General features: G+C 40.1%; 1 protein-coding gene across 1 annotated transcript; it reads right to left on the reverse strand.

The window, feature by feature from the left end:
- Positions 1-7,918: 7,918 nt before the first annotated feature.
- LOC145397153 (uncharacterized) lies at positions 7,919-13,250 on the reverse strand. The gene is made up of 6 exons (XM_080270350.1): positions 13,214-13,250; positions 12,754-12,971; positions 10,781-10,961; positions 9,594-9,693; positions 8,555-8,684; positions 7,919-7,924 (listed from the first exon to the last, which is right to left on the reverse strand). The coding sequence occupies exons 1-6, from the start codon at positions 13,248-13,250 to the stop codon at positions 7,919-7,921; spliced, it is 672 nt and encodes a 223-aa protein (XP_080126476.1).
- Positions 13,251-24,186: the final 10,936 nt, after the last annotated feature.

Below are 24,186 nucleotides of genomic sequence, written 5' to 3' on the forward strand. Positions count from 1 at the left end.
ACTCTGTGTTAATGAAGTCACTGAAAATGTTCAGCAAAGGGAGAGGTCAGGAACAGGTCCTACGGGCTGGTGAAACGGGATTTTCATCTCTCTCTGTCACCAGCTTGCCATCCATCTCTGGAGAATCTACCTGTTCGCCTGGAGCTACAGTCTACTCCTTGTCTCTTCCTTCCACTAGTCGATTTGAAAGGTCGTCACCCGCTGTAGGGTGACGGTAAGTCCAATCCTCGGGGTGCTATGATGGTCTCCTTAGTTGAGGATGAGAAGTTGGTAGTTTTTAATTCCAGTGTTATGATATATTTCCATAACCAGACTGACTTTTTGTGTTATTGATGTGTCTTTGTGCTTTATTATTATTATTCTTTTTATGTGACCGACTCTGGGCATAGGCTTCACAGCCTGCTTTCAAGGCCCAGCAGTCCTCCTACGTACCGTACACCTCTACATGTCACCACTTTGGCGCTAAAACACACCGTCCATAATGAATAGATGCTAGGGCTGTCTCATACGGGACTGGTGTACTGGCATTAGCGGGGGTATTTTTACGACATGGCGTGGCGTCTGGTAGATAAGTATAGTCTGATATTCATGAAATTCAAATCCTTAAACTGTTCCCTGCCCCAGCGGGATTTGAACCCGGTTCCATTGGCTGATGCTGTCTCATATTTTAACTGTGGTGTGTCTCGGGCAGGATTTATGAATAAGCAAGCTGGACAATTACCCAGGTGCCTCCACAACCAGGGGCCTCCACATATTTCATAGAAAAGGAAATGTAATTTTCTGTCATCGACATTTTTGGAACGTTTTAGTTTAGCATGGTGCACATAGCAAATCAGCAATTCCTAAGTCATTTCAAATAATAGAGGCAGTTACAGGAGTTGGTCTGGCAGGGAACACGAGCTGTCAAACATGTGCTAATAAAGATAAACAAAAAGTTGAAATAATTATGTTCATTCTTCAAATGAATTGTTCACTGTCATCAGTGGCCAGCCACTGACCCTATATCTATATCTATCTATCTATATATCTATATCTATCTATATCTATCTATCTATCTATCTATCTATATATATATATATATATATATATATATATATATATATATATATATATATATATATATATATATATATATATATATATATATATATATTTGCCAGACAACTTTACTCCCGAAGGGGGTTGGCATAAACAAATCGCTTCTATGTCACCCTGTCCCCCGCCATTTCATTATTTTTTCCCCCGCCATTTCATTACCCTGCTCCCAGCTTACAACCCCCTCTCTCATATACCTCTCCACTCGATCCCTACAGCTCATTCTTGGTTTCCCTATCCTTCTCTCCCCCTCCACCTCGCTTACATACACTCTCCTCGTCAAACTCTTGCTCTTCATTTTCTCCGTGTGGCCAAACCACCTCAATGTATTTCTAACGCATTCGATCACATACCTCACCATAACGCATCTTCACTTCCTCATTTGTCAGTCTGTCTCTCCATGTGACTGCACATGCATCACTCCAAAAATTCATTTCTGCTGCTCTCACTCTTTACTTTTGTCCCTCCAACAAGGTTCAAGCTTCACTTCCATATATTAGAGTTGGTATCACAATACTGTCATGCAGCGACCTTTTACTTCCATGCTCGCTTCCTTGTTTCATATCACTGCTTTCAAAGAACCAGCTATATATATATATATATATATATATATATATATATATATATATTCGTACACACACAAACACACACACACACACACACATATATATATATATATATATATATATATATATATATATATATATATATATATATATATATATATATAATGAGGCTTGTCAAGAATAGACTCCGTTCTACATTGTGTCATGATAGGCTCAGTCACCTGGCCTTAATGTGAATAGAATATGACATTCTCGGAGAGAGTGACTTCGGCAAATTGATCCAAGACTTTGCAAGGGTCGTCTCGTAAATTGGCTGGTCTGTATACATAGGAACTATCCTAGAGTCTTGTGATTGATCATGATTGACCTATTTGCTTTTTCAGAATTTTTATACTTGAAACATACGAACTTTGTAGATTCCTGTAGATTGATCATGATGTTTAAAGATGTACATTTTTATTCAGATTCTCTGAACTTGAACAGTATACTTTGTGAGTGAATGTAACTAGTCTTGTCAGCTTTTTAGTATTCCAAGGTATGGTGGGCCTTCACTACTGAAGGCTTCCCAGGGACCTCCACATGTCTAAGTCCGCGCCTGGCTGTGTTGCCAGACTTGTATGGCAATGGCCATTTCCCATTATTTTTACCTGCTGCAGAGGGTGGACATCAACCTTGTCTTCCTCGCTGGTGCTTGGAGAGGGTAGACTGGACATTTTTCATGGAATTAAGTTCCAATGACCCTTCGGTGAGCTATTTTGGATGTGCTAAAGAGGCAGTAATATATTTCACGTTGCACTACGGGGCCCTGTTATTTATTCCAAGGCCGAAAGGTTACTTTCGTAAAAGTCCGGTTCCTTGGTAGAACCCCTGAGTTCAGTCTGAGCCAAACGAGTCGTGTTCTCTCGACTTCGTCGACACAGTGGGGATCCTCGGTATTTGGTGGCATTTTAGAGAGAACAAGCTTGTGTATGCCAGGTTTCTAAGGAGACCAGACGTTCATTCTGTAAAGGCTATGTTTCCTCCATCATCGCGAGGATTTCCCTCTCTCAGGTGAGGAACCGCCTGAGCAAAACTTCAGGGAAATTTATCATTCTCTTCCTTCCGGTGTTATCTAGAGCAGGTGGGTTTGTGGCTGGTCCTTTTCCAGCAGCAGAGTAAATTGTAATTGATTTTGCCAGTGTGTCAAAGAAGGAAACAGAGTCACCTTCTGTATGCCACCATCGGCGTTTTGAGTCTTGTGGTTTCAGTGTTCCCTCTTTGTCCAAATTTTAAAAATAAATTACTGGGCTTCATGCGGCTTTGTTGAAGTGTCATGATTCCTCTCGTGGCGGTAAAGGTATTTCTTATGCCTTTTTACCTCACATGGATGGATAGCTAGTGACAGGGAGAGCTGGAGCTCCGGTTTCATCAGCCCACAAGACATGTTCCTGTCCATCTCTTAACTGAACGTTGTCAGTGTTTTCACTAACACTGAGAGTGCCAGCATACTCACATAAACCTCAGTGTCCAACTGTCTGCACCACAGTACATGCACTTTATGTAAAGGAGGTGCAAGGTAGGGCAGTGGATGTGGGGCTGGCCCTAATGAATGAGGGTGAGATTTGGAAGCTTCCGGTGTTGCTGTTTGCTGATGATACAGTATTGTTGAGTGAAGATGAATGGGAGTTGCAAGGTTTGGTGAATGAATTTGGGACAGCGTGTAGGAGGAGGAAGCTGAAAGTTAATGTAAACAAAAGTAAAGTTATGGTGTTTGAGAGGAATGAAGTCACAGAGTGTGCAGTGAGGTTGGATGGTGAGGATATGGAGAATGTGAGTGCATTCAAGTACTTGGGTAGTGAGATGAGTAAGGATGGAACTTTGGGGGATGAAGTACGTGAAAGGGTACAGCAGGGAAGGAAGGTTGTTGGTACACTGAAAGCAGTGATGAGAAATAGGGAGGTGAGTATGGAAGTTAAGAAGTCACTGCATGATGGTATTGTGATCCCTACCCTGACGTATGGAAGCGAGGCATGGACCTTGCAAGAGGGGAACAAGTCAAGAGTGAGAGCAGTGGAAATGAGTTACTTGAGAGGAGCATGTGGAGTGACGTGGAGGGACAGGTTGACGAATGAAGAAGTGAAGGAACGTTGTGGGGTAGATGTGGATGTGGTTGAGAAGATTAGGAGAAATACACTGAGGTGGTTTGAACATGTGGAGAGAATGGAGAATGAAAGACTGACTAAGAGGGTGTATGTAGGTGAGGTGGAGGGAGGGAGAGGGAGGGGTAGACCGAGGATGAGGTGGAGGGATGGAGTTGAGAGGTATATGAGGGAGGGGGGGTGAGTTGGGGGGAGGGTAGTCAAATGGTGGGTGACAGTGACTTGGAGGCGTTTTGTCTGTGGCCACCCTTTGCGGGATTAGGGCGTCGGGCTATAGATAGATAGATAGATACACATTCTATTTCCATCTTCTTTTATATTTTGTGAACGGAGAAAACCTGTAATATGATGTATGGATTATTTTAAAATTTGATTTGTTTTTCCTTCCTCTGTTTATCATCTATAAATAAAATTATATATGGTATATATATTTTTTTCCGTTTTAGCCTGAATTCTGATTATTGACCCTTGATATTGGCGGAATGCGATCCTGGCAGATGTGCCACCAGTATTATTTTGACCAGTCAGTCAGTCAGTCTGATTTTGATAATCAGCCTGGTTTGACTTTTGGAGAAATGTACTTCCCCGTTTGTTCGTGTTCACCCAACTGCATAGTCCAGGGCCTCTTAGTGTAACAGAGACTATTGCAGGCACGTGTTAGGGGAATATGTGGTAACAAAGACTTATGATCCTTCTATGACTGATACACAAAGATGCCCTCATATAAATTGAATAAAGCTTTAATTTTTGCCGAAAAAAAAAAAAAATCGAAAACTCATAACAAACGTGAATAAACCATTTCACCTCGAGAACGTCTTATAAGTTCTAGCTTGCTATAAAAATAAACGATTTTATATAGCTTTAAAGATAATTTTTATACTGAAGGTCGATATACTGTATATGCTCTATAAACTCCTCCAGCAAGAAGGACCTTTAGAAACTCTTAAGAAAAATCTGGGCGTAGGAAGAAAAAAATTACAATAAAATACATTATCTGACTAAGCGGGTTTACTGGTGTTGAATTCTAACTGAGATAAAATTGGACACAATAAGGATCACATGCAACTTTCTCCAAGTATTAAATGTTCATGATCCTTGAATTCGTTTTCTGCCATGTCCTCTCTCCAGTTCATTGAACAGAAAACGACATTTGCTCAGCATTTGCTCCAGACACAACCAGAGTAAACTGATGTATGTTGTGCAAAAAAAAAGCCGCCAAAGAATGTGTTACGAAATCGCCAATACTTCATTAATATGACCCTGTTTTTCAAAAGCAACATGTAGAAAGGATACTTACAACCAACCGCGTGTGACCGTCTTTTAAGCATGGCTAACAAGGCAGCACTGTTCGTGTTCTCTCATCAATGCCCATACACATTCAGGATAGACTATTTACAAGTTTATCTTTTATGAAAAAAGGGTGGTATTAAAATATGTTAATCGTAATCAAATATTAAGGACTATGGAGTTCACCATCTCTGTACTGCAAGTTGCGGTAAAATCATCTGGTATAAGACCGTCTGCAATAATTTTTTTTCTGTAAAAAACGTTCCCTTCCTAAAATATAAGGATAATTGTCTCTAAACCAGAAATATAATTATACGATTTTCCCATGGCTTCAAGCCTGTAATATCTGATTATTGTTGTGCCCATCTCATAAGTTATGATGGTTTGGTTACCTATGAAAAAAAAAAAAATGTATGTGATGATGCGTCCTTCCTTTTGTTAGTAAGGGGACTCTCATCTCAAAATTGCAATGCATTATAGGAAATTATGCAATTCTGGGTAACTAAGTTTATTAAGCAATGGAAATCTGTATCAGTTCAATTCATGTCTACTACCCTGAATTGTTCTACTCTTGTGTCTATGCAGCTTCATCACTATTTTGCCCACAAGTCGACTCGACGCAGGAATGATGAGTGAGAAGTTCCAGAATGAGGGAGATGAAGCTGGCGAATGCTCCTCCCACCAGAACAACCAACATTCCCTGGTGGAGAGAGAAGGTTGCTGAAATGCAAGTTGTCTATATGTGAAATAGGTTTTGCTTTATCTTCTTCCTGGGGATGTCTTATTGACTAGTGGAATATCTTGAAAATGTGGCTGTATAAAAATCCTCAGGCATTTTAGAGTCAAAGTTGGCAAATAGGCTTTCCTAGGGTGTTTTTATGTACTGAATCCATTTTTACTGTTTGCCAAGCTGTATCTCGTGCGGTTTTGCTCCTAGCGGACAAAATCCAAGATGACCGCCATTTTTCTAGAAAATGCATATTTTGAAGAATTGCTTCAAATATAAAATATATTAATGGATATAATGCATTGCACAAGCTCCTAATGTACGTATTGATAATAAAATATGTAAAATGTGTGTCTTTGTGTGTAAATAAAGCATCATAAACAGTGAAAATCCAAGATGGCAGCAGTTTTATTTGATTGTTGATATCTTTGCTTCCGGGAACGATGTATATGTTTTTGTTTTATTCTTGTCCCTTTCTCAACATTACTCTCTGAAAAGGAGGAACCAACACTGATACCAAAATATCAGGCTCAAGAACGATTTATTGAGATGATTCATGTGATTTTGAGATATACTGGCACATCCCATGTACAAGGGATTTGTTGTCAATGAAGATGAAATGATATCCTGCGTCCCAAATAGCCTTTTTATGTTCCTTCGGTTGATGTTTGGTGGACAGAGTCTTTTGGAAGCAGACCCGGACGACGTAGCAGACGATACAAAACAGGATGACAGTCAAGCAAAAGTTCTTAGTATTTCACAAAACTTGGTTTACAACGTCACTGGAGGTAAGCACTGGACTCCTAAACATCTTGGGCTTGCCAGCACTTTGCACCAGGCTACACGGTCTAAAGAACTTGTTGAACTATTTCACAAAGCTGGACACATCATAAGTTACCCAAAACTACTGCAGGTTGACACATCCCTGGCTGAGAGTACACTGAAAACAATGGATGCAGAAACAGGAGCAGTGATTCCACCAAACTTTGTACCAAACAGATTCGTGCACTTCACGTGTGACAACACTGACATCAACGACAACAGTTTTGATGGTAAAAACAACTTCCATGCCACACAGATCGCTGGATGGCAAAGAGGTCCCGAAGCGGACATAGGACTGAAGGACCTTCGACCTTCCCCAAACACGAGTCTGAAAGTTCCCGAAGTCATGGATCAACTTTCACCTGCTGCAGTGGTGACAGGAAGACTAGAACCTAGAACAACTGAGGGCATCAACAAAGAATGGTACAATGAATCAAATGATGACAATCCATCAGCAGCTCAAGCCATTGCCCAAGGACATGGCCTTTTTTCTGAAACGACAAGATGTGGACATCAAGACAGGCTGGACACATTTTAACCAAAGCAACTGTAGTGCCAATCCTGAAATGACGAGTGTTGGTTACATACCAATTGTCCAGGCCCCAGCCCATGAACTTGACACTCTCCATACGGTGCTTCAGAGATCCAAACACATTGCAACACAACTTGGACAATACCATGCCGTACTTACAGTTGATGAAGCCTTTTATTGTAAGCTGATGGAGCTTAAGTGGGCAAAGGACGAATACCAGGACTTCCTGATCGTCAGAATGGGCGGGTTGCACATATCGCTAAACTTTCTGAAGGTCACTGGGAAACATGTTCAATCATCTGGTCTACTGGAGGCTTGGGTTGAAAGCAAAATCCTTGGTCCTGGTACAGCAGAACAAGTCCTCACGGGCAAAGGCAAGTCATACTCCAAAGCAATGCGAGCACATAAGCTAACCATCCAGGCCATGTGGAGAATCCTGATGCCAAAACTCCTGACCTTCATCCAAAACGAAGCACAAGGGCTGAGGGCTGAAATAGAGGCAAAAGCAAACAGCGAAGACATTGAAGAACTGTTATTGCATCACTGGTGCCAACGCTGATGTCCCTACCCCCAGTCCCAGACTCATGTGTGGAACTGATCACCTGCAACTGCGCCAACCGATGTATGAGTGCACGTTGCAAATGTAAAAAGTCCCACTTGCGTTGTACAGCAGCATGCAAATGTAGAACATCCGATGACGATTGTAGCAATGTCGAAGCCCAACAATGACACTGTGTAAAACACACTGCCACTATGCCTGTTCATCAATTTGCAATCTGCAACTTGTTGTAATATAAATGTTTTGTCAGCCATCCTGGATTTATGTTTATGTTTATTACTTAATTAAGAGGAAAGTAATAGCAATAAAATAATTAATGTACAATGACTTTATAGTGGGTTTTTAATAAGGTTTTACGGTCGTCATAGTGATATACGGACGAGGCACCACTTGTAAAAATGATGCTTTTGAGTTTAAGGCGGCCATCTTGGATTTACCCGTCTGACGGTGTCAGCATGAGAGATACAGCTTGGCAAACAGCAAAAATGGATTCTGCACAAAAAAACACCCTAGAAAAGCTTATTTTCCAACTTTGACTCCAAAATGCCTGGAGTTGTCCAAAAACCTGAAAACCGGACTAGACTATTACTAATTTTATTCATAATACTTCCAAATGATTGCATGCAACTTAGATATTTCATGTACTGAAAGGGTTAGGGGAAGCAGCCGTTAAAAGACTTAATAAATAAATGTTCTAAGCAGAATCAAATCGTCTAGGAATCGCAATATGGAAATAAAAACTTCCTCAAGCTGAACGCGTGTGAACAAACTGATTCGATAACTTCTTTTCACTGTTATATCATAGAAGAATATCATGATCTCCATTACCCAAATGTTTGTAATAGCCAGGGAAGTCTTGAGAGCTAATCTTGTTGACGGGTTGAGGCAGGAGGTGTAATTTGGAGTGTACATCTTAGTAAACTGATTGAACAGACCAGCCTCTGCGGCAAGCATGAACCTGGTGGATATATAGTACACACAAATATTATTTTGCATTATGATAGAAAAGGTTTTACATACACACACACACACACACACACACACACACACACACACACACACACACAAAGAGAGAGAGAGAGAGAGATAGAGACAGACAGACAGACAGATAGAGACAGACACAGAGACAAACAGACAGACAGAGAGACAGACAGAGACAGAGACCGCATGGCAGAATGAGTGAACTTAGATACCTCATAAAGGAGTATTAATTGAACGATTGGGATGTTGGTGCTGTTCACAGGAGAAAGCAAAAATGGGTGCAGATTTTCTTGTTTTTACCTTACGTCATTGGCATATGTCTGCCATCTTCTGAGTGCCTCATTTCATTTGGCAAATATAATTGCATTAACCATTACTTAATAACCTCTTACTAATTATACAAGCACGGTAAACCTGCAACTAGTTCATAGGAAGAAATAAAATGTATTTAACGAATATAAATATATATACAGTACATATATATATATATATATATATATATATATATATACAGTACATATATATATATATATATATATATATATATATCCCATTGGATCCCGGGGTGCTGGGCGAGGCATAGCACTGGGTGGGTACTAAGCGTACCGTCCTCCGCCTAACGGCTCATAGTCGCGATGCTCGTAGGTCCCTACCCGGGGGTTCCCTACTTTATCAAGGCTTGAAAAATCCCAGTTCTGTCCAATATTCCGGACACTGGGCTCCAATGGGTTAAATATATATATATATATATATATATATATATATATATATATATATATATATATATATATATATATATATATATATATATATATATATATATATATATATATATATATGAAATTTTTTTCTAATAATTTAATAATTATAAAGAAACCCAACTAACCTGCGACTGAGAGCAGGAATTAGTGGTGTGCCCATTGGACCAGCTGAAGAAAACATCATGGGTAGAAACTCTTCCCGAGACATATAGAAGTCACAGCTGCCTGTTGGGGGAAATATTTGGTGTGGAAAATATTGAAATTCTATTTCCGTGTGTAAGCAATGAAAGTATCAACGACAAACGTTAATGTTATAATAGCAGAAAGGCTCAAATATTAGTTTTACTTGTTTATATGATTTACCGAGTATAGTTAAAGAAATATCGGTCCACTTAATAGCCAGAGAATTATGAAAGTCTTAAACAGTATTCAGATAAGTTTGCTGGGCTCCAAAGATTGCTCCATTGATTTCAAAGGACACCGCCCACTTTGTCATGAATTAATAATCATTAGTACTGTATCAATAAAATGTCCCACAACTGTAACTCGCACTAGATTTTTAAAGAATCATGGATATCCCATGATTAGTCCACGTTAACGGTATTAATTTGCTTAAAAGGGATTAATATCTTCATTCTGATGATGACAGGAGTTTTGCATTACATTATCTCTACCATTAGACGAAGATATTTATCTTAGAAAAGACATGTGATGTTGAAGGTATTCGAAAGGATTGTCATCAATCAATAATCCGGGAAAAATCCCCCACAAGTTAAATAAAATTGTTTAGTAGTATGAAGAGTAGAATGTGAATAAAACTCAATATAGTTTAGGGTGTAGTAATATCTAACCATGCTGACTGGGAACATTTATCAAGGAGCCAGTAACAACATTTTACCAGTGGTGAAGAGAACTCAAATGTATTGCTCAGCATAGTTATCCTAACGGAGATTCAAACTCAGGCCTTGTAATCACTAAAATCGTGAGACTGGTACCTTATACTACAGACTTTAAATGTGAAACAGAGAGCTTCAGGGATGGATAAGAGGAATGGTGAACTCTTGAGTAAGGCAAACAAAAGGAGTCTTGTGACACATCCCTTTGGAAAACGCACACACAACACATTAGTTATTAGTAACCTTCAAGGGAATTTTAAACAAGCACCTTGGTAAGCATGAGTCGTCATTTTATGAGGCCTGATTTAGTGACGAGAATGTGGCCAAATATACTGTCTAAAAGGAGGACCTCTATCACACAAAATAATCATCGTCCATCATCAGCAAATAATAATGAACAATCTTCATTACATTACCTGTACCACTAAAATCATGGGCCATCATCCTCTTAATTTTGGTGGCTTCAGCGATGAGAATGTAATGGCCCTGCCTTATGAGCATGTCTAACTTGGATAAAAACTCCGTTGTGTGAATTGTCTCAAGGCGACCTTTCTTCTGCAGGTCACCCACTTCACGCATAATGCCCTGCTCAGCACCCTGCATATCAGATAATACCGTACTATAAGGCAATGTATCCCTTAACATTTTAATGTAGCAGAACTACAAAGTAAATAATTTTTATACTGTTGATTATGTTAAGCTGAAAATCTTTAAATATCTTAAACACGTTCTACTGCAGGACGTGAATATACTATTTTTTTTTTTTTTTAATGATCATGTCTGCTGGTTGTAGAATATAATGACGCAAAACAACTTTTTGCAAATTGTCAAAGTGAAATGCATATCCACTCTTGAACTCACACTCTTAGCCACACTCTTAATCATACCAGAGTCTACTGCAAGGATATGAAGTACATTCCGTCTTCAGTTTTACCCTCCACCTGACCAAGTCAAGGGTGAGCATTCTTATCACTGGGATGAAAATAGGAGGCGTGGGGGTTTTCGTTTCCGGTGCAAATCTCAGAAAGTATTAACTATAGGGTCATGAAATTTCACTCAGTTATGCTTCTTAGCCTCTCAATAGGTACAGGACAATGTTTTGTCTTAACCCTAGATCAGCAACCATGCCCAACTAACGCTATTGGCAACCACCGGCCACAAGTGGCCAGATTTGGGAATATAAAAAAAAAAAAAATTATCTCATGTAGAGTAAAGACTAATGAAAATGTTGGCACAAAAAAAAAATAAAAAGTATGAAATTTTTTTTATTGTAATTATTTTTTCTAAAGGCACTAAAAACCTGTCATAATTACACGTATCATAACATATTTGGCTATAACTTTGTTTGCAGCCTTCTCAAGGGTTGCCGACAAGGATACGTTTATCCAGACATCCACCTTGATGGTCATGTTAATGCCTAGAAAAAACTACCCCCCCCCCAAAAAAAAAAAAAAAAAAAAACACCATACAAGCGTTGTTTGCAACCATGGCCACATGTGGCCTTTTTCAATATATTAGAGAAATAAAAAACACGAGCAACCCAGACGCACCTTGAATCGAAAGTACAAGCCAAAAGGGGAAGCTACCTGGATGATGAGCCAAATTATCGAAATGGCGTCATGGCGCCAAGCTTTTAAACTTTGTCTGGCCAGATGTGGCCGGTGGTTGCTGATCTAGGGGTAGTTTCTTGAAAATTAAAAAATAAACCTTAGATATTTCAGTTCGACCTGCTTAAGGAATCTTAAGGGCCCGACTGTACATATTAAGTAATCATAAATATGGCTGTTTATTACCTTGGATAAACTACTTAATTTTTTAAGTTTTAATGTCTCTGTGTTATACAGAGGGAGGGAGATGATGGCCGTTATGTGCTTGGTTAGGAGTGCAAGGAGGTGGGGGATATGTGCTTGGTTTGGTGGAAGGTTGCTTCAGCGTTGTGTTGCCTATGTTTATATGAATTTTTGGTTATCTTCTGACGAGTGACCCTATGAGAAATCGTAATGTTAATAAATTGTGCCACTCGCACGTTAACAAGAGTTGGTACAACATGCAGAATGAGAGTGAAACAAGAACGTAAGTGTTCATGAAGGTGGCATCACTGCTCATCAGCTGGGTACCATTGCTTTTTACTTTGTGCTGTGTATAAAGCACATTTTACTTATGCATATAATTTGCAGTCTATGTATTTTTCTTCAGATTCTAGTACTTTAGAGGTATTCAATATATATATATATATATATATATATATATATATATATATATATATATATATATATATATATATATATATATATATATATGTGTGTATATTTCCAGACCACGAGGGTTATAATAATGAACCAAGGTTCAAAGATCAAAGAGGTGTATAAGAATATGAAAAAGCATATACCAAAAAAGCATCAGAGTGAACAGAAGCTCTCTGTAGTAGCAGAGTGACGGAATTGTCCACCACATCCCTGAGTGACTGGATTGGCATGGGAATGAACCTGACAGCCAGGAGGGACACGAGGTTGCCAGCGTAACTCCGCGTTAGCACCAGCGTGGCCAGCATCCACACACCCACCAACACACGCTCACGCCACCACCACTCGCCAGATTCATTCACATCTGGAATGAGAATATAATTAAAACATTCAAAGGAAGATGCTCACCTGGACAGACTACGATGGGCCTAAACTCTGAAACTGTCCACTTCACCCTAAACAAAGAGAGAGTTCACAAGGCAAGTTTCTGTATAATCAGTCCTCTCTGTTATGCGTTATTACAATCTGTGCATACGCAGGGAGACGGGTACAGATTTTTACCGTGGATATTTTTGTCTGCCTGTCTGTCTGTCTGTCACTGTGTACCTGTGGCTGTTTGTGAGCCAAATACGTTGGACTTCATCCGCTTTTAAGCAAACTTCGTGGGAATGTTGAGGGGTCAAGCACGGGACTGATATAGATTTTGTGAATAATAGGTCAAAGGTCAGAGTCACATGGCAAGGTCATGTCTTGACAGGACTTTGTGGAAAAGTTGAGGGTTAAATCCATAATGAAAGAATCGATTCTGAGTACAATTAGTCAAAGATCAAGATCGCATTATAAAGTCAAAGTTCGACTCGTGCGTCTAGGTGTGAACAAAGTAACTAAAACAATGTTGATCGTATTTGTCCCCTAACTGGTGGAAGGGCTGAGGATAAACAAGGAGACTGACTATATTATAATATTAGGTCTAACGTGAAGGTCACATGGTATGAATAAATAATATTTGAACCGATTTAGGCCAGTCTTTATGAAAGACTTCAGAGTAAAGAAAGGAACAAGGATTATCCTTTCTGATAACACTCTGTCGCGAATCATGGTTACAGTACAAGGTTAAATGAACGACTCAACAACTAATACTTTTTTTTTTTTTTTAAACGGAACTGTATGGAAGGACTGAACGTGGGCTGAGATAAAAATAATTCAGCTTTGGGATCAATAGGTCAAAGGGAAAGGGCAAGGCCACAGGACAGCAAACTCAGCTTAGAAAAAAAAATCAACATAATCTTTTCATTTATATAATGATGCACGTGCACTTTATATATTATTCATACATTAACAGTAGCATACCTTGTTGTAAAAGCACACGAATATAAATGCCTGCATTTCTCCTACTCCTCAAGTTTACAGTATTGCAAGACTGGATCACCATTATCACAGCCAATACTGCAAGGATCGCCACCCAAACCACTGGGGCTAAAGGCATCAAGAAGCCCCAGGGATCCACCTCTGGACTGCCTCGACCACTGATTATCCTGGCATTACTGATGAATGCAGGATATGTGAAGTCCACCACCTCAGCTCGTTCGGCAGTCACACCGAAGGGACCCACAGCCATATCCACCTCCTGTCAGAATTGAAGAGAATAAGTCCTGTTTGTGGCTGATTTTAATGGCAAAGGGGTTAAATGAGTAAACACAGGATTACATAAAACCCTGTCACAGAGGTCATTCCTAGGTTCCATTTCGTCCATTAAATTTGAAGTTCCAACCACATTATTATCAATACCATGGTTAGAATCCTGATAGATAAAACAAGGTGAAACTGTTCTCATTAAAGGTATTTGCATGATAAACTATTGTCACTATACTCATATACTAAGGCTACTGAGGACCAGTAATATACAAGCCAGTGTTGCATTTGGATGTGTTGGACTGACATAACAATCTAACACGTCGGCTTACACTTTGGTGGGGTGTGCATCCAAATATGTTATCCTGCAAATTATTGTGGATAAAGGCATTGAGAAGATCTATGATAATATTCAGAGATTATACTTAATGAATGAGAAACATCTGAAATGCACTGGTTTAAGATATCGCAAATATATATTCATGAACATAGTGTGAAGAATTGGATATCATTATATATCTAAAGATTATAATAAGTTAGGGTGCGATCATTAAGTGTTAAAAATTACAGTTAATTAACTCGTACGTATGGTGAAGATTTTGTTTGTCCCAATCGAAACTTTTCAGACAGGATGAGTTTGCTTCTCAAGGCTAAGTAAAACTGGCTTCTTTCACCATTTGTAATTGATTTTTTCTTCAAGTTTTACATTTCTTTGTGTTATCTTGGAGGCAGATATTGATTTTGTTCTAGAAGGCCAGATATTACTTTCTCTTTCGGCGCCATTTGACAAGCGTTGTTGAGGCGTCAAATTTTGTAATAATTTCGTTCTGTCAGAGCTGAGTCAGATTCATGGCAAATAGCACAATAGTCACTGTAATGAAAAACTTTAGATAAAATATAGAGGAACCGAATGAATCATACAAAAATGGAAGAGGCCGCGTACTCTGGAGGGACGAGATGTGCGACTGTTTGAGGAAGTGCTATGAGTTCAGTACAAGTTTCATGTGATGTACAGTGAGTTTAAGCAAGGTGTAGTGGGTGATAGTCATTACCTATAAATTAGGTTGTGGTAAGATTACTGAGGATGTATGGATATGACAACGAGAAGACTAGAGAGGAGATTATTATTATTATTATTATTATTATTATTATTATTATTATTATCATTATTATTATATTTTTTAATTATTACTATTATTTTCTAGTACTAGATGCTGATACCGACCTTCATAGAGAGAACACTTGCACCAAGTGGAATGATGAAGGCCATATCTATACTCGCAGATTAAATGAGTGTGTTTTACGCTTGAAAAATTTCTCTTCTGTTAGTATGAAAGAAATATGACATCGGTAACAAGGGGCTGAAAAGAAGTTTTATCATTTACGTCCCATGTAAATATGACACCTATACTATTTCCTCAATATTAAGACCCCCACAGCCATAATGCATTATTATTTCTATCTTGGCTACTAATTGGGTGCAAATAGATTCAGGAGCAGTTAATGGAGATTGTTTCTCGCACCGTCGCTAAGAACGGTTTCTCCAAAGATAGAATAGTTTGGTGTAGCAAAAATTAACATAATATCATCGGCTACAAAATAGTGTGTGTGTGTGTGTGTGTGTGTGTGTGTGTGTGTGTGTGTGTTTCAAACAGTGCATACGAATACCCATGGGAACAGACCCAGCCCCATTCATGACAAATCTATACTTATATAGTTATGAATTCAAGTGAATGGAACGAATGTCAAAAGTTCAATATTCAGTAGCGAAGAAATTTAACAAAACCAGACGATTCACTGAAATATCCTTAAACAGTGATGTAGAAATGAATGAAAGGATAAAAGAAATATATCCGGAAGCACTACCATTAAATAAAGAAAACACCGACAACTGCCAAGCAAGCTTTTTAGAAATTATTATCAGAGTAGAAAACAAAGTTATATCAACCAAACTCTATGATAAATGAGATGATTATAATTTTGAAATTGTATTATAACCAAATCTGTCGGGAAACATACCTAGAGTTCCAGCGTATGGTGTATACATGTCTCACTTGCTACGGGTCGCAAAGGCAAGTACATATTTGAAAAACTATACTACAAGAATCCAACAGATCACAGGAAAATTCCTCAGTCAAGATTTTTTCAAAACAGAATTACGTAAGACATTAAACAAACCGTATCATCGTCACTATAACTTCTTCAAACACCTGAAGGGAGGAATACATAGTCTTATAAGAGAAATATTAGATACTGCTACAGATACAATAGTATCCCAGGGCCGTCGACGGGCAGAGATTGCTCACAGGATCCCCCCTGGCTCTGTAGCAGATTAAGACCGACTACAGCAAAAATTAATTATACCTAATACTGTAGTAATATTTGGACTCAACTGGATGCTACTCGATCGACTATAACAACAACGACTAGTTACGCATACCAGTTTAGACTCAACTGAGTGCGACATAATCGACAACAACAACAAACCATTTCTGTGAGATGGAACTCCACTAGAAATGGCATTTTTTGTCTTAACTTTTCGTGTGTAATTCACCGGGTCGGTCAGGATCACTTGATGGTCGTGATAGTCAGCATTTTACCCTCCCGGAAGGGAGCTGAGAGCTCATATAGTCCGATCTAAGGGCAAGGCTGTGACCTTCACACACCTACACACCCGTCCCCTTGCTCAAGGGGGACAGTAACCACCCACTTCGTCAGTGAAACTTTTCGCAACCTGAGCGAGGCACGAACTCCCGTCTACCAGATGGCAAGCGAGAACGTTACCACTGTGTGTGTGTGCGTGTGTGTGTGTGTGTGTGTGTGTTGTCTGTTCCTGCTCGTTTGTTTTTATGTTTGTGTTTGTGTGCATTTGCGTTTGTGTGTCTGTCCATGTAGAGGTTTGTGCTTTTCTTTTTTGTGTTTGTTTTTGTGCATTTTGTGTTTATGTGTTTCCATGTGGTTGTTTCTGTTTGAGTTCGTGTTTGTGTGTTTGTTTTTTTTATTTTCTTTGTTTTTCTGTGCTTGTTTTGTTTTTATGCAAGAAAGAAGGAACGAAAGACTGAACCCACAAAGCGTTCCTTCCAAGAAAAAAACAAAGACAATGTAAAAGAGAGCCACATTCAAGATCCATTCGTTCCGAGATGCCTGGAAACACGGCGGTTGAAAGACTGGAGATCAAAGGAAGTAGGAAATACAGCCAGAGGGAGACAGTTGCAGAGCTGACCTGTTGCAAAATGAAGGACTGGGAGTAACGGTTAACTCTTGCATTAGAGAGTTGAACAGAAAAGGGATGAGAGTTTGTTGCTAGATGGGTGCTACGCACCCGTTGTAGAGGTGGAGGGATGCAAGCAGACAGTTCAGAGGAGCAGTGACCATTGAAGTAGCGATAGAAAGGAGATAAAGAGGCAACAGTGCAGCGAAGAGACAGAGGTTGAAGAGAACCAGTAAGAGGAGGAAAGTTGATGAGATGAATAGCCTTTGACTCCACCCTATTGAGAAGAGCTGTATATGGGGAGCCTCTCCACACATGAGGGTTGTACTCTAAACAGGGGCGAATAAAACCCGTGTATAAAGCCAACAAGTGTGCAGAGGTAAAGAAGGCACGGAGTTAGTTAGCGCACCTAATCTCTTGGAAGCAGATTTTACAAGAGATGCAATATGATCTTTCCAAGATAAGTCCCGTGTGAATAAAACCCCAAGCATGTTCAAGGATGATGCAGGATTGAACTGGATATTATTAACCATTAGTGGGTACTCCTGTGGAAGATTTTGATGGGTTGATAGTGGTAAATTTGAGTCTTTGATGCATTAAAAACAACAGAATTATTTTTACTTCAGTCAGAGATACGAACCTAGTCAGACACTAGGTGTACCATAGCCTCATCCCTTGTTTGTTGAAGTAACTGCTGAGATGGACGTTGCGGAAACCGAATGGAAAGGTGAAGGGTGGAATCATTAGCGTACGAGTGGATAGGATTAGATGTACAGCTTAGAGGATCATTGGTGGATAAAAGGAAGAGAGTTGGTGCTTGGACAGAGCCCTGAGGAACACAACTGTTGATAGATCTAGGAGAAGAACGATGGCTGTCTACAACAGCAACTATAGAACCATCAGAAAAGAAGCTGTAGATCAAGACACAAATAGAAGGATAGAAACCGTAAGAGTGCAGTTTGGAAATTAAAGATTTATACCAGACTCGATGAAAGCCTTTGAGATGTCAAGCGCAAGGGCAAAATTTCGCCAAAGTCCCGAAAGAAGGATGACCAGGAGTCTGAAAGGTAGGTGAGAAGATAGCCAATGGAGCATCCCTGATGGAACCCATACTGATGATCAGAAAGAAGGTTGTGATAGGAAAGATGCTTTAAAATTTTTCTGTTAAGAATAGACACGAAAACTTTTGAGACACAGGATGCTAAAGCAATTGGACGATAGTTAGAGGTTTGGGAATGGTCAACCTTCTTTGGGACTGGTTGAAGGAGAGCAAACTTCCACCAAGAAGGAAAGGTAGAAGTTGAAAGACGAAGGCAAAACTGTTTACCTAGGCAGTGTGTAAGCACAGAAGCACAGTTCTTGAGGACAACAGGAGGGACTCCATCAAGCCCATATGCCTTGTTAGTATTGAGGCCAGTGATGGCAGAAAATACAGTATATCAGTTGAAGAAATTTTAATGTCAGCCATGAGGAAGTCAGAGGGGGGAAGTGATGGAGGAATAGCACCGGAATCGTCTAAGGTGGAATTGGAAGAGAAAGTCTGAGCAAAGAGATCTGCTTTATCAGTAGAAGATATAGATAGAGAGCCATCAGAGTAGAAAAGAGGAGGGAAGGATGATAAGGTAAAGTTGTTAGAAAGGTTTTTGGCAAGGTGCCAGAAGGAGCGGGAAAAATTCGAGTTGTAGGGTTGAGAGCATTTAGTATGGATGAAATTATTTTTAGCAGACCGAAGAACAGACTTAGCTAAATTCCATGCAGAAACATAAGAAAGATGTGATTCAGGGGTGGGCTGGCTCTAGTACCTTTTATAGGCCCTCTCCTTGTTGAGGACAGCATTAGAACAAGCATACCAAGGCTTTCTCGCATTAGTCAAAGGATATGAGAAAGGAATGTATACTTCCATGCCCAAGAGAATAACCTCCGTAATGCGCAAGGCACACTCAGATGGCTCCCGGCCACGGAAGCAATAATCATTCCAGGGGAAATGAAAGAAATACTGCCTGAGATCCTCCCAATCCACAGCTCCAAAGTGTCACAGACGACGATTCTTTGTAGGGTTCACAGGCTGTACCGGAGTGATAGGATATGTTAAGATAATAATGTTATGATCGGAGAAGCCCAAAGGAGAGAAAAGATTAACAGTGTAAGCAGAAGGATTAGTTGTAAGGAAGAAGTCAAGTATGCTGGAGCTTTCTTCAAGGCGGTCAGGGATACGGGTGTAAGCAGAATGATTAGTTGTAAGGAAAAGGTCAAGTATGTTGGAGCTCTCTCGAAGGCGGTCAGGGATACTGGTAGGGTGCTGTACAAGCTGCTCTAGGTCATTATGGATAGATAAGATGTAGGCTTTTCACTGGTGGATCATTGAAAGGAGAGGAGAGTCAAAGATGGAAGTGAACATTGAAAAATCTCCTAGAATGGAAATTTCAGAGAAAGGAGAAATGGATAGAATGTATTCCATCGTAGAAGTAAGATAGTTGAAGAATTTTTCATAGACAGTAGAGCTATGAGATAAGTGAACAGCACGGATATATTTAGTCAGAGAATGACAGGAGAGCCAAAGCCAGAGAGTAAAGATTTCAGAAGAATCAAGTTCAGGATCATGAAAGCAAGATAGGTCGTTGCGTACATATACACAACATCCACCTTTGGCTTTGAAATGAGTATACAGAAAGTAGGAGGATACAGAAAAAGGTTTGCTGTCAGTTGCCTCAGACAGCTGAGTCTTGGTATGGAAGAGAAGGTGAGGTTTAGAGGAGGAGAGGTGCTGGTCAACAGAAAGTTAGAGGAAAGGCTGCGAATGTTGCAGAAATGAGATGAGTCAGACAGCAGATCCAGGCAACTCAAAGAGTCGTCACCGGGAGAGGGGTGGATGGCTTGAGCTTTGCTGGCACTTTGTTTTTGTACTTTGTATTTGTTTTGTGTTTGACCTTAGTGTTTGTTTTGTGTGGTTATGTGTATTTGCATTTTGTGCATTTGTTTTGTGTTTGTATATTTATTGTTTGTTTTGTGAGTTTGTCTTTATGTTTATGTTTACGAAGAGAGTGTATTGAGAGGGTATGGTTATGTGGAGAGAATGAAAACAATTAAATGGTGAAAAGAATATAACTGAGCAAATTTGAAGGAGGGAGGAGGCGAGGTAGGCCAAGGAGAAGGTGGAGAGATTTGGTGGACGAGAGTATAAGAAACAGAGGTTTGGAAGTCGGTGAGGCTAGGAAACTGACAAGAGATCGAGCTGGCTGGCTGGATGTTGTGAGAAGTGCATGATCAGGGATTTGGCACCCCTTTTTAATGTGGCAACGTCTGGATTGACTGAATCGGACACATTTTTTGTGAAGCTACAGAACGTGGTGAATGTTTTTGGCGTATCCAATAGAACCAGGATTCCAGAGGCTTGAATGATGAGTGAATGAAAGCGTGGCCCATTGGATTGGGCAAATTTTGGCTGTCTGGACTTTGCCACTCCTCACTCTGCCCTAAGGTGGGAAAGGAGTTCCTGATGATGATGATGATGATGTTTTTGTTTATATTCAGTGTTTTTTGTTTGGGCATTATTTTTTTGTATTATTATTATTTTTTTGTTTAAGCATTGTGTTTGAGCACTGTTTTTGTTTCATGTGCTCCAGTGTTCTGTTTCAGCTTTGTGTTTGTCTTTTGTGTGTTGGTGATTTTGATTTGCTTGTTTTCTTTTTGTCATTTGTGTGTTTTCTGTTTGCGTTTCGTGTGCATGAATTGTACTTTTGTGTTTTTTTATGGTGTGGGGCTTGTGTACTACTGTTAACCTCGTGGGCCTTACCTGAGGAGGAAGATCCTCCTTGGACTCATCAGGATAGGGTTACCCATGCTGGAAGGGCCATCAGTGAGGAGTCGTATTAAGTGTTTCCATAACCACTGCCTTCTGGATGCCCCATGGATGGGTTAAGGCTATGGGAGTAAACCCCGAATAAAAGAATCAGTGAGTGGAGTCCCAACGAAGGTGAGGCTCGACAGACAGAGCTTCTTGTAGACTACTGGAACCCTGTTCAGTAGATGGCCGTCTTGAATCTCCATGCAACCATCACAGGCTGAGAAGGACTAAGTCAAATGTTGGTAAGGACTCTGCACCCTCACCACCATCCCAAATCCATGCATTGCACAAGCCCATTGCTATACTTACTTCCCATCTCATCTTTCACCAAAACAAAAGACCTAGGGTGACAGTGACTGGTCATGGATGTGGCTGGAATTCACTAGCTCGATTCCTGCACACAGGCGGCACTGGCCCTGTAGTGGCTGGAATTATGGCATAGGAGCAGGTCATGACATCAGCAGCACCCGGTGCAACTTAGCAGCTGGAAACAGATGCCCAACTGCTTACCTCTAATGAGCTGGAGATTAGGCAAGGTAATCTAAATATTTGCTGCTCCAAACAACCTGGGCAGATAACGGCTTATGTTAAGGCATCCCACATTAAGATCGAAAAAACAAAAGAATCCCTCTGAATCTTGCTACCTGGAATATTCAAACCTTACTCTATACTGGCCATGAAGCAAGACTATCCCGTAGAACGGCCCTCATTGCACATAAACAAAAAAGATAAGAAACTGACACTGCTGCCTTGTCTGAGACTTACCTCTCAGGAGAGGGCAACCTTAATGAAACAGGAGAAGAGTGTACATATTACTGGAGGGAACACCCAGACAATGTTAGAAGAAACCATCATACAGTATTGGCATTGCCATCTGAAGCAACATTCTACAGAATATCCAAGAACGCCTGTGGGTATATCAGAGTGGCTAATGTCTAGCCACACACTACTTTCCAAAGGCCAATACACAACACATATCACCGCGTAGGCCCCAATGCTTTATTCTGAGGACATAGTCAAAGATTCCTTTAAGACTCTTTGGATGCCACCATTCACTCAATACCACCTAATGACAAAGTGATCCTGTTTGGATATATTAATGCCAGAGAAGGAATAGATAATCATCTCTGGCATGGCATTATAGGCTGCCATGATGTTGGTAACATTTTTTTTTTAATGCAAAGAAGGAACCAAAGGCCAGGAGCCAGGAAACTTTTCCCTCCAAGAAAAACAAAAACAAGATGAAACAAAAGCATTCAGGAGGCGAATACTAATCATCCGCCAAAAAAATGCTGTTGGCCAAGTTACAAACTTCTTACAAACCAAATGTGAAGAATATTCGCAAAACTCTACAGAGTTCAGTCACCGCGTTTTGCAAAAAGCCAATCCATATTAAAACTAGTTGACCTTTGGCAGCCGTTTTGGTGACCTTGACCTTGACCCCGAGTGTCAATTTCCGAACTCGTCCAATATTTTGGCCATATTTTGATAGCCCAAAGGTTTTATGTAAATAGTTCACACCGTTCATGAGATATAATGGTGCTAATGGTAAGCGATAAAAATTAGTTTACATTTGGCAGCCATTTTGATGACCTTGACCTTAGCTCCAAATGCCCATTTTCAAACTTTTCCAAGATTTTGTCAATATCTTGATACCCTGAATATTTCATCTTGATAGCTCAAGCCATTCATGAGATATAATGGTGCTAAAGGCTGGCAATAAAAACTAGTTGACATTTGGGAGCCATTTAGGTGACCTTGACCCTGACCCCGAGTGCTCATTCTCGAATTTGTCCAAGTCTTCGGCCATCTCTTGATACCCTGAAGGTTTCATGTTGATAGCTCAAGCCATTCATGAGATATAATAGTGCTAAAGGCGGCCGATAAAAAATAGTTGACCTTTGGCACCCATTTTGGTGGCCTGGACGTTGACCCCGAGTACCCATTTTCGAACCCGTCCTAGATTTTTGCCATATCTTGTTACCCTGAAGGTTTCATGTTGACAGCTGAAGCAGTTCATAAGATGTAATGGTGCTAAATGCGGATGATAAAAATGAATTGAACTATGGCAGCCATTTTGGTGACTTTGACCTTGATCCCGAGTGCTCATTTTCGAACTCGTCCAAGATTTTGTCAATATCTTGATATCCAGAAGGTTTCATATTGATAGCTCAAGCCATTCAGAAAATATAATGGTAACACACACACACACACACACACACACACACACACACACACACACACACACCCACGTGGGCAAAAACATTATCGTCCTACCATGGCAAAGGCAGGCAATTACAAGATGACTTTGACTTCAATAAGAGATATGAGCCAAGTCAGACCTAAGGTGTGGCATAGCCTCATCCCTCGTTATCGCCCGTCTTTACAGGGCAGAGCAGCGATGGTTTTGCCTGCTTCTGTGTGTGTGTGTGTGTGTGTGTGTGTGTGTGTGTGTGTGTGTGTGTGTGTGTGTGTGTTTGTGTGTTCCCATTATATATATCTCATGAACGGCCTGAGCTATCAACATGAAACATTCAGAGTATAAAGATATGGCGAAAATCTTGGCCGAGTTCAAAAATGGGCAATCGAGGCCAAGGTCAAGGTCACCAAAATAGCTGCAAGAGATCAACTATTTTTCATTTGCCCATCTTTAGCACCATTATACCTCATAAACGGCTTTAGCTATCAACATGAAACCTTAAGGGTATCAAGATATGGCCAACGATTCAAAAATGGGCACTCGTGGTCAAGGTCAGGGTCATCAAAATGGCTGCTGAAGGTAAACTAATTTTTATCGCCCGCCATTAGCACCATTATATCTCATGAATGGCCTGAGCTATCAACGCAAAACCTTCAGTATTATCAAGATTTGGCCAAAATCTCGGACTTGGC

The sequence above is a fragment of the Coenobita brevimanus genome, chromosome 40 (genome assembly GCF_032717465.1).
Source record: "Coenobita brevimanus isolate Jiangsu-jjx chromosome 40, ASM3271746v2, whole genome shotgun sequence".
In the NCBI taxonomy this organism is placed as follows: Eukaryota; Metazoa; Arthropoda; class Malacostraca; order Decapoda; family Coenobitidae; genus Coenobita; species Coenobita brevimanus.